This window comes from Lithobates pipiens, unplaced genomic scaffold (assembly GCF_037356315.1).
Source record: "Lithobates pipiens isolate NorthernLeopardFrog02 unplaced genomic scaffold, aLitPip1_a1.2 Scaffold_11, whole genome shotgun sequence".
Classification (NCBI taxonomy): domain Eukaryota; kingdom Metazoa; phylum Chordata; class Amphibia; order Anura; family Ranidae; genus Lithobates; species Lithobates pipiens.
In genome coordinates, this window is record NW_027507696.1 from 20,631,266 (window position 1) to 20,646,731 (window position 15,466).

Below are 15,466 nucleotides of genomic sequence, written 5' to 3' on the forward strand. Positions count from 1 at the left end.
TGCTCTGTTCTACACAGGGAGGATTTCACTGTGGTCATGCAGGACTTTTTGGGAGAAAGCTATAAGCATGCCTCTGTGACTTTTACTGCAGAATCTCCCTGACGTGTGTGTAGATTAGCAGCATTTGAGGTTTCAGCCTGTGGGACCATATCTGATGCCTAGTCTCTCAAGTCCTTGACAGATGAGCCTACACCTCAGGAATCTTCTGCCATTACTTTCAAATGAAAGTGTTACTAAACCCACAACAGTAAACTCAGTCTGTATATGCCATACATCAAGCTCATTATACTCATCGTGGAACCTAAGGGGTTCCCCAAGCAATCTCCTTATAGAACAGAGCCTTGGGAGCACTCTGCACATGCTCATTTTGGTGTGTATTGCTAGAGAGTTTTTTTCTTGGTAGGGTGCATGTGATCAACACAGGGCCAATCAGCACTGTCCAGACGGAGGTTCAGGGTCCTTCAGCCTCATAGGACAACCCCAGAGAATGAAGCAGTTTATATTTACTAAAATAATTAAATTTCTATGTTTTGTGTATTGTGGGAGACCAGATATAGTGAAAGGAGGGTCCTGGGTTTAGTAACACTTTAAGGAGAGACTGCTTAAGGTCTGCACCAATTTGAGGAAAACTTAGTTGAAAAATGTGGCCGATCCCCCTGTGGATCTGCCAGTATTCTAACTAAATCTACAAATCCAGCAGGACAGGATCTCACAGACAAATGACTGGCCCTGCTCTGCAAACTATCTTGTCCGTGATCTTAATCTGGATGACTCTAGCTGACTGGTCTATAAACCATTAGAAGGGATCAGTTAAACCCTTGGTCAACGAGCACTTGGAACTAATGCCTGCAGCTTAAAAATAAAAGTATGGGCAGATTGTTGAAGGGTCTCCTGCCAATAAACGGAGGAAAACCATCTGGCTAAAATGTTGTACTGCTTAACCTGCATGCAAAAAGTGCTTGCTTCTCTTGCTCTTCAAGAGACAATGCCTCTTCGGAGCTGCCCTGCATAACCTCATCAGGGATGTTAAATGGTAATAAGAGTAGCAAGATGGTAACAAAAGAAGCCTAATCCTCAGTCTGGGCAGCTTCGTCACTCGAAAGGGAGGCAAACGCCGAATCCCAGTCAGACACCCAGTTCATCAGCAAATCCTTGACTTCCACGTCACCCAAACACTCAGATAAGTCTTCTTCAGCATGAGGTGGTGCCCCCACCCTTTGTGGAAACTTGGACAACATGCTTCTCAGATGCTTGGGTGTAGGAGGTGGCTTCCAGGCATTACAAGCTAGAGTTTCCCTCCAAGTTACCATCTTATTTCATTACTTTCAATCTGTCTGTATCACCACCCAGATTAGTAGATCTTCATGCTGCTGCTTTTGGACCAGGGTGTTATTGCCCCAATCTCTGCAGCAGAATGGTTCCAGGAGTTTTTTCACCGTTCCCAAAGAGAGGGCATCCTCCATGTCCTAATTCGGACCTTCATGTGCACGTACAAAATTAAGACTTGAGATGTTTGGTATCCATTTACGTGTCGCATCATCACCATTGAATTAAAAACAAATATATGGGTTATATATGGGGTTTGTGTGACCCAAATACATTTAAGTGTACTATTTACTAAGATTTACAATTGATAAACTACCACCATTTTATTATCCAGGGTTCTCTGCTTTCAGAAAAAAAATGTTTTTTTTTGGGGTTTGTAGGGATAACAAATCTTCAGGTCTAAAATAAAAGTTGTTAAAGACTTCCTGTATCTCTTAATAGATAAAAAAAAAAAAAAAAAAGTTTTACTGCTGGATTAAAATATTTTACACAATATAACAGTTCCCACAAGATTTGGCTGTATATGGATCACCCCTTGCTTTGAATGAAGCATTACCCAGAATTTAGGAAGTAAAGAATACAATGAAGGAAATTGGTTATGACACACGGTCAGAGAAGTGCACCTAATCTTCAGGCATTCCTCCATATTTTTTTTTTTTTTTGTATGGGCTCATTAGCCATTGCTGCTATATAATACTTTACCTGAGATGGATTTTTCTCATACAGGAATGCAATGCATTTAAACACAGTACTGTTCTCCTCAAAATCTTCTCTAAGAGGCAGAGAACGGAGTAGCACAGGAAATACCTAAGTGGGAAAAACAGAAGGGTCATTTGGGGAAAGCATTGGAACAGAAATACAGATGTAAGAAGGTAAAAAATAAATAAATAAATAAATAGAAAAACAAGCAATGTAAAATGTTTGGCAGGTTAAAGAGTTATTTCAGGCAACCTGAGAAGCTCCAAGTGCTGATCCCCCTCTCTTAATCTGAGGACTGTTATACGGGGAATTACAGGAGCCTGATATCAAAGCAAACACAGGTGTTTATTTTAAGCACGCAGACATGATCTCTAAAATTGAAGTAAAAAAAAAAAAGAAAGGAATTTAACTTACCTGTAAATTCCATATCTTGGGAGTAGGATACCGTACAGGCAGTTTATTCAAGCACCATGGGTTCTAGGCTTATACCTTCAGGTGAATGAACACTGGTAAGCTTTTGAGGACATTCCACCCCCAGAAACCTCTCCTATGACCCTACTCTGAGTCTTCGGATTTGGTACCAAACAATGCAAAGTACCAAAAAGAGTTGGGGGTGGGTCTGTGTCCTGTACTATACTAGAAATGATTGAATTTACAGGGAAGTTAAAAATACTTTAAACTTAATCGGACAGTACACAGGCAATTTATTTGAATAAGAGAAAGGAAACATGGCTCCTGGTAGTACATGAGCAATCAGCCCCACACACATCAGCAGGTGCCGGCCCCATCCTTGACTGCTGTAATATGAAACAGTGATGAAAGGCTGGCCGCACTCCAACAATATAGCAGATAAATTAAGTTTATTAAGTCTTCAAAGTATGTAAATAACAAATATCACAACTCCACAATATGGACAGACGTCAGTTGACGCTTTTCAACTGTCCTCTGTCCGTATTATGGAGTTGTGATGTTTGTTATTTACATGCGTTGAAGACTTAAAGTGGTTGTTCAGCCACTGTAAAAAAAAAAAAAAAAAAGTACATGCAATACCCTCTGTTAAAAAACGTTCTATGCTACAGTGTCTGTGCTTTGTAAATAAATATGCCCATGACTGCCTTATTTCACAACGTTGTTGACTCCTCGCTGCTTCCTCTCCTGATCAGACAGCTAGAGCGGGAGGTGGCAAGAATCCTCCCGCCAATGTCAGTGGGAAGGAGTGGAGAGCCGAGACATCAGCCGGGGAGGAGGGGGAGCAGTGGGGAGTCATGTGAGTGCCGCTGTAAAATAAGGTAATGGGCATATTTTCTACAAAGTACAGACACTGCAGAATAGAACTCTAACATGTATTTTTACTGTCATTTCAGCAGGAGGGGGTGGTAGGGGGGTGGGTGCTGAGAGGGGACAAAAGTGGACAGGAGAGCTGCGGATGATGGAGGCATGTAAACTGACTACAGTGTCAGGGCTCAGCAGTCATGATAAACTGTGGTCAGTTTTCAGTTTCGTGACCTATAACAATACCAGACTGAAAAACATATGTATTAAGCAGGTGGGCTTTATTTAAAGGTTTAGAATTTTAATTATGACTTTAGTGTGCTAAAGAGCTAGTCCATCCAAAACTGATATTACAGTTATGGGCTAAATAGCCTAATAGCAGCAAACCCTTTGATCGTTGTGTACCTATCATCTGAAATTGGTAGTTCGCATCCTTGCCATGCTGACCTTCCTCAGAATTGTTTCATTGAAGAGCAGCTCAGAGAAGTGGCTGCAAGATTTTATTGTAGCTTGTTCTGGCGTTGCTCCTGTTTACTCTCATCTCTTTGTCACTGACAGGTGCCTGGGGCTGACAAGCAAAGAGAATCGTGGAGAGCAAAAAAAGTAGAAGTAATATCTAGAAAATGCTTCCTTTTGCCACTGTACACATACGGAGGGAAAGCACTTCTAAGGAGGGTTTGCACTGTAGGCATTCTGAAGATGAATGGAGCGTGCTTTTTATGCCTATTGCATTACTACCTACTGATCTTTGAACTCTACATCATTACCTACTGACCTCTGCACTACTTATTACTGCCCTCCTGATCTGTGCGTTGCTTCTTACTGACCTCGGCACTGTGAATTACTTTCTACTGACCTCTGCACTCCAAAATACCTATTACTGATCTGTGCACTACTTCCTAATAAACACTACATTACTTATTACTGACCTCTGCATTACTTCACACTGACCCCTGCACTGTCCTTATCAAATTGTATACTGCTCTGACAAGCCAAACCAGTCAGGCCAGAATTCAGCTCTGCGGGGAAGCCAGCTAGGCCAGAATAATTCAGACAGACCAGGATAAAAATGAAAAATTTGCTTGCATATTTTTTATAGGGACATTTGTATTACTATATTTTCGTTCAAATATTATTTTTTTAATGGGGCTCTAAAAGGTTATATCCTTAAAAAAATAAAGTGTGGTACACTCTGGTGAACGTTGATCACTTCCACCTCTCCAAAGTTCTCTATCCATGTCCTAAGGGGCTCCTGTGGTCCCTGTTGGGTTAACAGATCTATCCTACCCATGCAGTTTCACTAATCCTGGGTTAATTGCAGCATTTTCTGCAGTGTAAAAGCGATTAAAAAATCCAGCCAGGATCACCTGCAAATACTCTGTAATATGAGCCCAGCAGGTGGACAGACAAAAGCAAATCAGATACAGATATCAGTCTAAGTGGGGTAACCAAGGTGAGTCTTCGTATGTAAAACAGAAGTGACTGGCTACCTGGGAAAGTGGCTATTGTATATAGATTCCAGTTAAACCTATAAAATGTTTCCAGCATTGACCAATGCAATCCCAAGAGAACTGTGCATAGATTGTTACCTGCTCCAATGGCACGCCCTCTGGGTGACTCAACACCATCCGACTCACTGCCCCGCACACATTGTCCAGAGCCCGACCATTCTTCTCACAGCCGATTATAGCAGATAATACTGAAAGCAACTTAGGGTAATGTCTGGATACATGTCAAGGACAAGAGTGGCATTTTCTAAGGAGATACATAACGAAGTCTCACATCAAAGTTTGAAAGGTAGAAAAACAAGAAATATATAACATTCTTTAGTCATTTAAATGGGGCAAATGTAAAAAAGGCAAGTGTGCTTATCACAAAGGAAATTAATTATAATAATGAATGCCTCCGGTGAAATAGGTCTGGTCACTTTAACCAGCTTGTCACAACAGAGAGAAGCAAAGTATTGGAGTATAAGGAGGGAGTAAGAAATGTAGACGTTTCTGTAGGATACTTGTGCATTGAGGCACCTCCATGCTCTGCCAGAACCCCGAGTCCAAACACAGAATTGCTGCGAACTTCGTCATCTTTGTCCTGTGCTCCAGAGATCAGTGCAGGAAGTAACTGGGGCACAAACTGTACAACTGCCCCACTCAAGCTTATTATTGATTCCGCCAAAATACCTCCTCCAAATGACTTTTCTGCAGGGGAACAGCTTGGCTTCTGTGTAAGAAATAAAGGATGGACACATTTTTGTATATAATACAGGAAACAACCGAAAAATCTACAAAAATTTTAGAATCTATTAAGCCTGAAGCTAATAACATAGTATCACCTCTTTGTAATAGTTACTGTCTACAGAAATCTTATTTACGTTATCAGAATAGTCAAGTAGTACAGTTCCAGAATATTCTAAGCTAAGTTAGGGCCAGGAAAAAAAGTAAATGTTATTTGTGTAAAAGAACTGACTTAGAGGTTAGTGCCAGTGCTTGTTTACATATGCGGTTGGGGATAGTAAAATTAGGTGGTTGAGCCTATCTAAAACTGCAAGAGCAGCTGGACAGGGTTGTAAAAATTGCCATGCTTTGCCACATACAACAGCCTGACGTGGCCCACTGAAGTGAATAGGGCAGTGTCGCAACAGCCATGAAAACACATGCAATGCATGCGTTTGCCACACAGTGGTGCAGCCTTTACATTTATTACTTTCATGTCTCTGACAAAAATCTCTTAAAAGTGATCCACCGTGGATCGCTTTTCAAAAGGTGCTTCAAAGATAGGCACACATTTAAAGCTAGCATTAGGTTGTCTACATGCTCCAGTGATTGAAATCCAGCCCACGATAGTTGCGTGTGCTACTGATCGACTCTTTCAGACAGAAAGTTTAGCTTAGAGTCAGCCCTTAAAGCCTCCACGTGTAGGTCTCTTGTCTGAGCTCAGGGCTGAAATCTGACTAAGTCTCTGGGCTGCAGGACAACATTGTTAACTTAAAGCTTTAAAGTGTTACTGCAGCTTTGTACATATCCCCTGTATGTATCCTTTGTACAATCCCCTGTATGCATCTTTGTGTTGGCATTTCTCTGAAAGAGAATACAAATGATTAAGTCAACTTTCTCTAAACATTTGCACTATTAGTCAAAGGTGCAGCTCTACTTTAAATGTATTTAACGTTATCCTGACAACAGCTTTTTTGTGTCAGTTTTAACACTGCCACAGGAGAGAGGGCCTCCTCACATTGTGAGGGAGCAAGAGTATAAACTTATATAAAATAAAGTGAATATCTGAAGCTGAACTTTCTTTTTTTTTTTTTAAACAAGTCACGACAACAAATACCCATTGTTAACCTATTTTATTTTCATTCTTCCATCATTAGGGCTAATTGTGTATATTGCATCTATTATGGGATAAGTAATAAAAAAAAGAAAAAAAAAAGAAAAAACACATACAGAAGCTCAAGCTAAGGCTCAAATCTGTACATATGTTCCCAAAGGCAGAAGCACTGTTTGGAGGACCACTTTCACTACTGTCTGTGTGGATAAGAATGGATGCACTTCCATACTTAAAGTAAATTGTTGTGAAAAGGCAATAAAGTTAGCATACTCTCTAACACATTCAATACTTACCGGAACTCTTAGAACAAAACATAATATAATGCTACATAGAATCATGACTCTCACCATTTTACTTAGCAGTAATGGAAGAAAAACAGAAAAATATGGAGCAAACGTTGCGCCTCCAACTGCAGCAGCAATCAGTGGAATCCCATCTCCTGCACATTCCACCAGCATGGCATCCAGTTCCGCCTGTTCATTAAAAAATAAAAATAAAATTATACATTTCTGATGTTTCCTTTTTAAAGAAGTGTGTCTCAGACTGCTAGTCTCACAAGAATTTGAGTTGGTTGCAAGTTGGTAATACTAGCTCTGAAAATGATGGTTATATCTGTGCTATACTCCAGTGTTTCTGGATGCACCGATAGCTAAAAGAGGCAAAAGGGAATGGTTTAATTTGCACGACTCTGTCCACTTACCCATAAGCATAAGAACTTGTTTTAGGCTGCAAGTGAGGACTTCAACATACTTTTCTGTGATAAGAAGACAATGCTGCAGCTCGCAGTACGTTTGTACTGCCACAATATGACCTTAATGCTTGTACTATTTCTCAAACATGTACATACAATGGTATGCTCAGTTTACTCCATCAACTGTTTAAAACACAATTCTTCTTTCTCTAAACGTACAGCCTAAACAATCCTGTATTGGATATGAAAATATGGACTTTTTGTCTCCAGTCAACAGTTAAAGTATAACTAAAGGCAAAACTTTTGGATAGAGTGTAGAGGGATGAGAGAATACTTGTCAGTTTTTATTGCCGTCTGTGCCCCCCTTAGGGAGATTTTTTATTGCTGTCTGTGCCCCCCTTAGGGAGATTTGCCTTTCTTTCTTTTTGACCTGTTTCATTATCATTGAAAGTGAAAGTAAGAGAAAATCTCAATTTTTGGGTTGTCCTCAGAAAAGTAATATAGGGGAGACCTTCCAAGGGGGACACCAGTTCTGCTGACCTGGGGGTCCCTAAGGAATTCCCTTAATTTGCAGGGATTTTCTGCAAACCAGAGTGACACAAATCTCTGTCATTGGGTGTAGCTAGCGGAAGCACCTCCTTCTTGATCTGCAAGCTGGATCTTTGGTGGCTAGAGGCTGGAGTCGCAGGGAAGAGATTCATACTGAGAGACAAGCCAGAGGGGTTCCTGGATTGCCAAGCATCCAAGTCGGAATCTACGAAGCACACGGTGCTGGTGAGCAGCCACTTGTTGTGCTTCTATTATGACTGCTAGCAAAAAGGGGACTGACATTTACTAAGGAGCATTACCCCTGCATGCAGAACCTGAAAGGGCATTGTAATAAAGCATACTGCTGCATAGACTGGCCCCACCCGATAGCCACCAGAAGTTTGGAGTTAAGTAAAGAGACCAATTAACTATTGACTGTCCCATGGTGATCACCCCCTGGGTTTGCCCATAGCAAGCAACATTTCATCACACTTCCTGTTTGGCTATGGGACAGGAAGTGAAGGGAAATATCCGCAATAGGACACAGATGGCAAAGAATAAAAAAAAATCTGACAGAGTTTTCTGACTTGCAGCTTGTAAGAATAGGCTACTTACTTTCTCTGTGATGTACAAGTAGTAACATGGTCACACCCAACAGAATAATAGTCTGCAGGGAGTCTAATGGCCCATACACACGATCCGAAAATCGTATGAAAAATACAGTTTTCTAAGCGATCGTACGATAATTGGATCGTTAGTACAGAGGTTTCGAGAGCCGATCACGACAGTTCCTCTGATATCGGATACAAGCACAAAAATGTTTCTTGTACGATACCAGATTGTACAATTTTTGTTTAATCAGTACAGTTGTCGTCCGAAAATACACTACAACACATAACATCACTTCCAATCGTATGAGAATTTTCATAATTTTAGTAAGCTCTTCACGTTTGATATGCGACTAGATACAAAAAAAAAACCAAAAAAAAAAAAAACGGACGATCTGTCTTCCGATTTTTGGATCGTGTGTATGGGCATATGGCAGAAATTTGGTTCACTGAATTATTTGCACCGGTGAGTTATTTGTAAGCTACAGAGTTGCTATTTGGTCGTAGTTTGTCTAAATATTGCCTGTGAAAAGACTGCTTTAAACATAAGGAATTATGCAAGAAAGGAGCAAGCTGTCACTCAAGATGCCTGCCAGGGTAAATGTATAGCTATGTCTTAGTGCCACAGATCAATAGGAAAACAAAATAATTGTGCAAATGCTGGATGCATAATATTAGAATCAGTCAGCAATGACACTGGTAAGAAATGTTAAACACCATAAAACTTTATAGCATCACTAAAACAAAGGGGCAAATCATGAGAGATAGTTCTGTGGGTGTGTCACCAACAGACAATCTCTGATCAGAAAGGCGTTTCTCCGTGAAGCACTGGGCTGGGAGACAACCCTTACCTGGGTTTAGCTGATCTACCTGCTCTACAGGTTAATTACCTCAAAAGCAAATATACAAACAGAAAAGAAGAGAAAGCATGCAGCGAAGGCACAGTAAGCAGAGCTCTTTCAAGCAAACATGCTATGTGACTGATCGAAAGAGTTCCTTCATCTTCCAGAGGCTCCTAAACTATTGATAAGATTTACAAACTTCTAAAAGTGAGAAAGGAAAACAAGACAAGCAAGTCTTTATATAAAAAAAAAAAAAAAAAAAATCTGCAGTGACTGATGTGAGCGCTTGCTGCCGCTAACGATGGCCATGAAGTAATGACAGATTATCAAATGCTCTGCAATAATATAGCAGAGGAGAGATGAATGCACTCTTCACAAATATGGGTATTGTAGAGACTATCCTGTGTCTACAGGCTGGAAAATGCTTTTTTAATTTCCTGCCATTCCTGTTTCTACGAGAAGTTCGCAACCAGGCATCTGTCATCTCCATGCTCATCCTCATGGTAACCGACGCGGTGATCACAGGTGAGACTTTCACATGTCGTTCCTTTTGTTGATTATTCATACTTGCAGTGCAAGAAAAACTATTCTCTCTACTTGAGGTAGAAAGAAAAATACAGCTCTCATTTTAGGGCATTATATTACCTGTCCTAAACTTTTAACGAGCTTACAGAACTTTCTATGTGTTGTACTGTTTATGCTCTGTGAGTGTTATAAAATGGAGTCAGTCTGAAGTTAGGGAAAAAAAATTGTTTCAATACAATTGATAAGTAAATAGAGAATTATAAACTAATAGTAAAGACATGAAGTAGGTGAAAATGCTTAATTTCTATTTAAAGAGACAGGCAAATGATTATAAAGGCTAACCTACACGTGATTCTGAAATTTGCACAAAAAATACAATGCTTTCTTAACGGCGAATTCAGACTGCTAAATAGTATGGATTTTGCAAGGATTGATGCATGCTTTCTGCTACATTACAAACCTGCCACTTTATACACCTAACCTGCTCCGCTCTATTAAAGTACAGCTACCCACTATGGCTTACTTAAAACAAGTCTTATGAAACACTTTAATCAATGACAATACTGCTACTAATTTCAGCGGTAGTATTTTCTGATAAAATACAAACAGCAATCCTAACTTGAATAAGATTAGTTGGGTAATACCAGCCAGCTAAATACATTGATTATTCTTTAGCTTACATTATTTATTTTTGTGATTACCTACTTCAATATACCCAGTCCCTTAGCAACACATCACTTTGGACTTTGACTCTATATTTATTGACCAAATCTTAGCATATCGGCTGACTTCCTCTAAACTATCTGCTGCTCTTCATACAAGTGTTAAAAATCCCTAATAAAAAGGAGACTATAATCACTGTACACCAATCAGCCATAACTTTATGACCACCCATCTAATTTTAAAGAGCATCAAATAGCTGCTAACTTTTAAAAAAAAATACACACTTACCTGCCCAAAGCTCCAGCTATGTACTCACTTGTAAGGATGAGCTCCGGCATGTTCACATGCTCCACGTGCAGAGCCGACCAGGAATTTGGCGCGGCGCTGCGCTAATCACAGGCAGAGAGACATTGCCCCGATGTGCAGCTGCAGAGATCGAAAAATGTCTCACTGCCTGTGATTAGCGCAGCGCCGACTTCCTGGCGGGCTCTGCACGTGGAGTATGCGAATACGGCGGAGCTCATCCCTACTCACTTGACACAGTTCTTTGCTGGTCTTTGGGTCCAAGCGCCGGTGTTCTGTCGGATAGTGCTTGCTATCGAGAAGTGCCCGGGATGTATTGCGCATGCACCGTACAACAGCTGAGTTTATGATCAGCTGCGCGGATTATTACAGGATGGGGGCGGATTTTTAAATGAAGGCCAGCACTGGAAAACACATGTGTGCAGGCACCGTCTCTCCGACACAACAGCTGATCGTAAACTCATCTGTTGTGCTGTTCCGTACGGCGCATGTGCCGTTTATCCCGAGCACTTCTCGATAGAACACCGGCATCTTAACTGTGGGTAGCCGACTGGGACTCCTTGCGACCCATGAATGGTCCGGCGGTCTCCTGGGACCTGTGACATGTCCCAAGAGACTGCAGGGGAAGGGAGTGTGGGGCCAGAATTTCCACTTGGATTGCTGCAACGAGAAGTGATTACCTGTCAAAATCAGTTACCTTCAATAACCACCTCATCACCCCTGTCAAAAAAAGAAGACCTTCTAAATATGGGAGAGGAGGGAGAAGGTGGAACTTGCTCTCACAAGTGAAATTTCACTTTAAGTAGGTCCCATATCGATGCCAATACAGCCCTGGCTCGTTAAGGCATGGATGGCCCTAGACCTCTGAAGGTATGCTGTGGTATCTGGCACTAAGCCATCTGTAGCTGATCCTTTAAGTCCTCTAAGTTGCGAGGTGGGGTCTCCATGGATTGGACTTGTCTTTCCAGCACATTCCACAGATGCTTGATTTAATTGAGATCTGAAGGCCAAGTCAACACCTCAAGCTCGTTATGTTCCTCCAACCATTCCTGAACAATTTTTGCAGCATGGCAGTGTGCCTTGTCCTGCTGAAAGAGGCTGAAGAGGCTACTGCCATCAGGGAATACAATTTCCATGACAGGGTCAGCAACAATGTTTAGGTAGGTGGCATGTATCATGTAACATCCACATAGATTGTAAGATCCAAGGTTTCCGAGCAGAACATTGCCCAAAGCATCAAACCGCCTCTGTTGACTTGCCTTGTTTCCATATTGCATCCTGGTGACATCTCTTCCCCAGGCAAGCGCCGCACACCCACCCGGGCTAGGGCCGGAAAAACACAAATTGGTTAATCGACAACTAATTGATAATGAAAATAGTTATCGACTATTTTCATAATTGATTAATCGGCCAGCCAATTAGTTGGCCTGCATACAGAATGCATTATTTATTTACATATCAGGAAATACAGTGCAGCACACATACAGCTCAGTACACCGTCCATAAATGTCAGTAAGTGCCTGAGAGTTTGTGAATGTGTGAGGAGCAATGCCTCATGGGATATGTAGTCCTGGGCAGGCAGTAAGTGGTTCTAAAGGCAGAAGTTTTTTTCTACCTTGCTATAGGGCACTCTATACTATACTTTGCAGCTTGCTATTGGGGCACTTTGAAACCAGAAGCACCAATGGGGCACCCCAGAAGAGGAGAATCCGGGGTGCTCTGTGCAAAATCATTGCACAGAGCAGGTTGGTTGTTTTAAGAAAAAATATTTCTTTAAACTTACTTTTTAGTACTATTTTGATATAAAAGATTTACATTTTCCTTCCAACCTTCATATCTCACTCCTAGTTAAAATGCCCATATATTCTACTTCTGGGTGTATGTATTAATAATATATATATATATATATATATATATATATATATATATATATATATATATATATATATATATATATATATATATATATATATATATAACTTTCACTGTTTTACAGTATAAAGTATAAATTAACCCCTTATAGTAGCAAAAACCATATACACGGTTTGAAAATTCCTTTGACCAATACATTTTCTATTCTGCTCCTTCGAACATCGATTTGACCCATTTATGTTTATACTAATAATAATATTTATAAAAAGACTCCCCTTACCTGCATAGGCAGTTTGTTGGTAAAGGTAAACTAAATGTTTAAGGTTCTCCCTGTAGAAGGGCTTTATCTTCTGCTGAAAACCAGGAAACCATGTGCTGTGGTACAAGTCATGCCTGTTTGGGACGAGAGTAGGAGATCTTCCATTGCCTCTACTCTACGTATTCACAATGATATTGGGGGAGGGGTCCATCATAAGGGGATACAAGATTTGGTGACATTCAGAAGATGGTGAAGTATAGATTTCTTGTATGTTTTGTTAGGTATGCAGTGAAGGTGCAAGATGAAGTAGGGCAGAGATCCATTTTAAGTCAAAGTCCTTAAAACATTAGGGTTATCAACAGTTATTAGTGTCACTCACACATGTACTAACTTTGCTTACGGATTCAGTATACACAAAATGGTAAACCTCATGTGAATATAGAAGAGGAGATAGGAATGTGCTTAGAAACCAGCCAGTGGGTATGTAATGTGGCTTTTGTATAGCTGAGAATTTCAGGAAATATATGCTTTCACCTTTCCCAATACTAGCTGTATTCAGGTAAAAAAGTTGGATAAATATTTTTTTCTAACATGGCTAATTTCTTACAGGATTCCTGCTAGGTTTATGGAGTGGTGGCTGGATTGTGTCTCCCAGTACAGAAGTAATATTCCTGCGATTTCTGGGTTTTCAGAATGAGGCCTACAAAAAGATCCCTCTGCTGCTCCCTTGGGTGTCCTTCAGTGAAGAGTGGAGCCGATCTCATATAAACCAACGGGGTGGACCAGCAAGACCAGAAGCCACTCTCACCATGCAGTCTTGTCTTCTCAGTCTAACCTGTTGGTTAATTGCTGCTTCCTATAGCCAGTATCCCTTCCTGTCACTTTCAGACAGTCCTCCAGTATGTGAAATATGGGACTGGAAATGTCCCTTTAAATACATCCATGAAGACAGAAAGTTTGACTGGTTGCTGCCCTCCATAGGCCTTGCGCTTGGTTCCACTTTGTTCTGTAGCACAATGGAAAGCAGGCACTCCATTGCAAGAACAATTCTAGAGAAGAGGCAGCCATGGAAAAAACTAGTAATGCCTTGCTTTTTGGTTATTGGTGCTGCAGTATCCTTTATTTTCCTTCCTCCTTTTCTGGCAGTAAGTACATGGTCCATTGTAGCTCTGGACAGACTGTGTGCCCTCTTTAGGTTACAGATTCCAGAGCCACTAATCACGGTTCACAATGCCGTAGAGCACTCACAAGTGAAAGAATACATAGACAATGTATACGGACAACACGAAAACTACACGAAAAATAAGAAAAGCCTGGTTTAATTACAAGAGAAACGATGTTGAATGGTGAAACGTGAATTAGGTTTAGAAGGCAGAGGGGTATAATGTGTTACATATGTATTGGTATTCATCAACTGCACATTCTATTAAGACAGATGGCAGTAATGGGGGTATGTGAAATTTGTTAGATATTATTAGGTCATGTATGCTAACTGGAATCACTCCCATGCCTTTTATTGCACATGTGCTTCCATTAAAGTGCACCTGTGCCCAGACTGTGGACAAATATTTTTTATACAGTATTCCTAAAAAGCAGTAATAGAGCTTTAGAATTACTCTGGCTCGTCTAGCTGCTTGAACTGTGAAGTGACTAATTTTCAAAGATCTCAATAGATCACAACAAATAAAAACCTGCGATTATATGCATTTAAAGGGCATTTCTAAATGCATATATTAATGTTGATATTCACACTGTGCCTTTATCTACAGTTCAGTTACCTCCAGTTCAGTTTAGCCGTGTTTAGAGAAGTTGCAAATGAATATAAATACAGAACTCAATTCGGGGAAAAAATTTACATTTACTTAGTGGTGTACCCCAAGGTTCAGTGCTGGGACCCTTACTTTTTAATATCTTTGTAAATGATATTAGGTCTGGGATTACAAGTAAAATTTCTGTATTTGCAGATGACACTAAGCTATGCAGTGGAACAACATCCTTACAGGATGTCTCTAATTTACAAGCCGACCTCAATGCTCTGTCTAATTGGGCGACTATGTGGCAGATGAGGTTTAATGTTGATAAATGTAAAGTTATGCACTTGGAGGCTAAGAACATGCATGCATCATACATCTTAGGGGGAGTACAACTGGGGGAATCAATGGTAGAGAAGGATTTGAGGGTTTTGGTAGATCATAAGCTCAATAATAGCATGCAATGCCAAGCTGCAGGTTCCAAAGCGAGCAAAGTCCTTTCTTGTATTAAGAGAGGTATGGACTCAAGAGAGATATTATTTTGCCCCTGTACAAATCATTAGTAAGACCTCATCTGGAATATGCAGTTCAGCTTTGGGCATCAGTTCTCAAAAAGGCTATCAGGGAACTGGAGAAAGTGCAAAGAAGGGCAACCAAACTGATAAGAGGCATGGAGCAGCTCAGCTATGATGAAAGATTAGAGGATCTGAATTTATTCACTCTTGATAAGAGGAGATTAAGGGGGGATAGGATCGGCATGTATAAATATATGTTTCTAGCTGTTTAGACACATATGCTAC

At 40.5% G+C, this 15,466-nt stretch overlaps 2 protein-coding genes across 4 annotated transcripts in view; one reads left to right on the forward strand and one right to left on the reverse strand.

The window, feature by feature from the left end:
• Positions 1-15,466, reverse strand: part of IPO4 (importin 4) — a 195,537-nt gene that overhangs the window by 14,639 nt on the left and 165,432 nt on the right. For 2 of the 3 annotated variants that reach the window (XM_077469604.1, XM_077469615.1), the window contains exons 25-28: positions 6,972-7,097; positions 5,309-5,517; positions 4,887-5,019; positions 2,029-2,133 (exon numbers count right to left, since the gene is read on the reverse strand). In XM_077469604.1, the coding sequence (XP_077325730.1) occupies positions 2,029-2,133; positions 4,887-5,019; positions 5,309-5,517; positions 6,972-7,097 (573 nt within the window). Of the gene's footprint in view, positions 1-2,028; positions 2,134-4,886; positions 5,020-5,308; positions 5,518-6,971; positions 7,098-15,466 lie in introns of those variants that run through there. The other variant, XR_013270375.1, reaches the window with a different exon arrangement.
• Positions 9,309-14,470, forward strand: LOC143960759 (uncharacterized). The gene is made up of 2 exons (XM_077469635.1): positions 9,309-9,818; positions 13,525-14,470. The coding sequence occupies exons 1-2, from the start codon at positions 9,653-9,655 to the stop codon at positions 14,235-14,237; spliced, it is 879 nt and encodes a 292-aa protein (XP_077325761.1). The 5' UTR covers positions 9,309-9,652; the 3' UTR covers positions 14,238-14,470.

Excerpts from the sequence above, each read along its gene's own strand:
- LOC143960759 (XM_077469635.1), top strand. The coding sequence starts at position 9,653 with ATGAATGCACTCTTCACAAATATGGGTATTGTAGAGACTATCCTGTGT. Across the intron at positions 9,819-13,524 it reads AACCGACGCGGTGATCACAG|GATTCCTGCTAGGTTTATGG; the intron begins GTGAGACTTTCA and ends AATTTCTTACAG.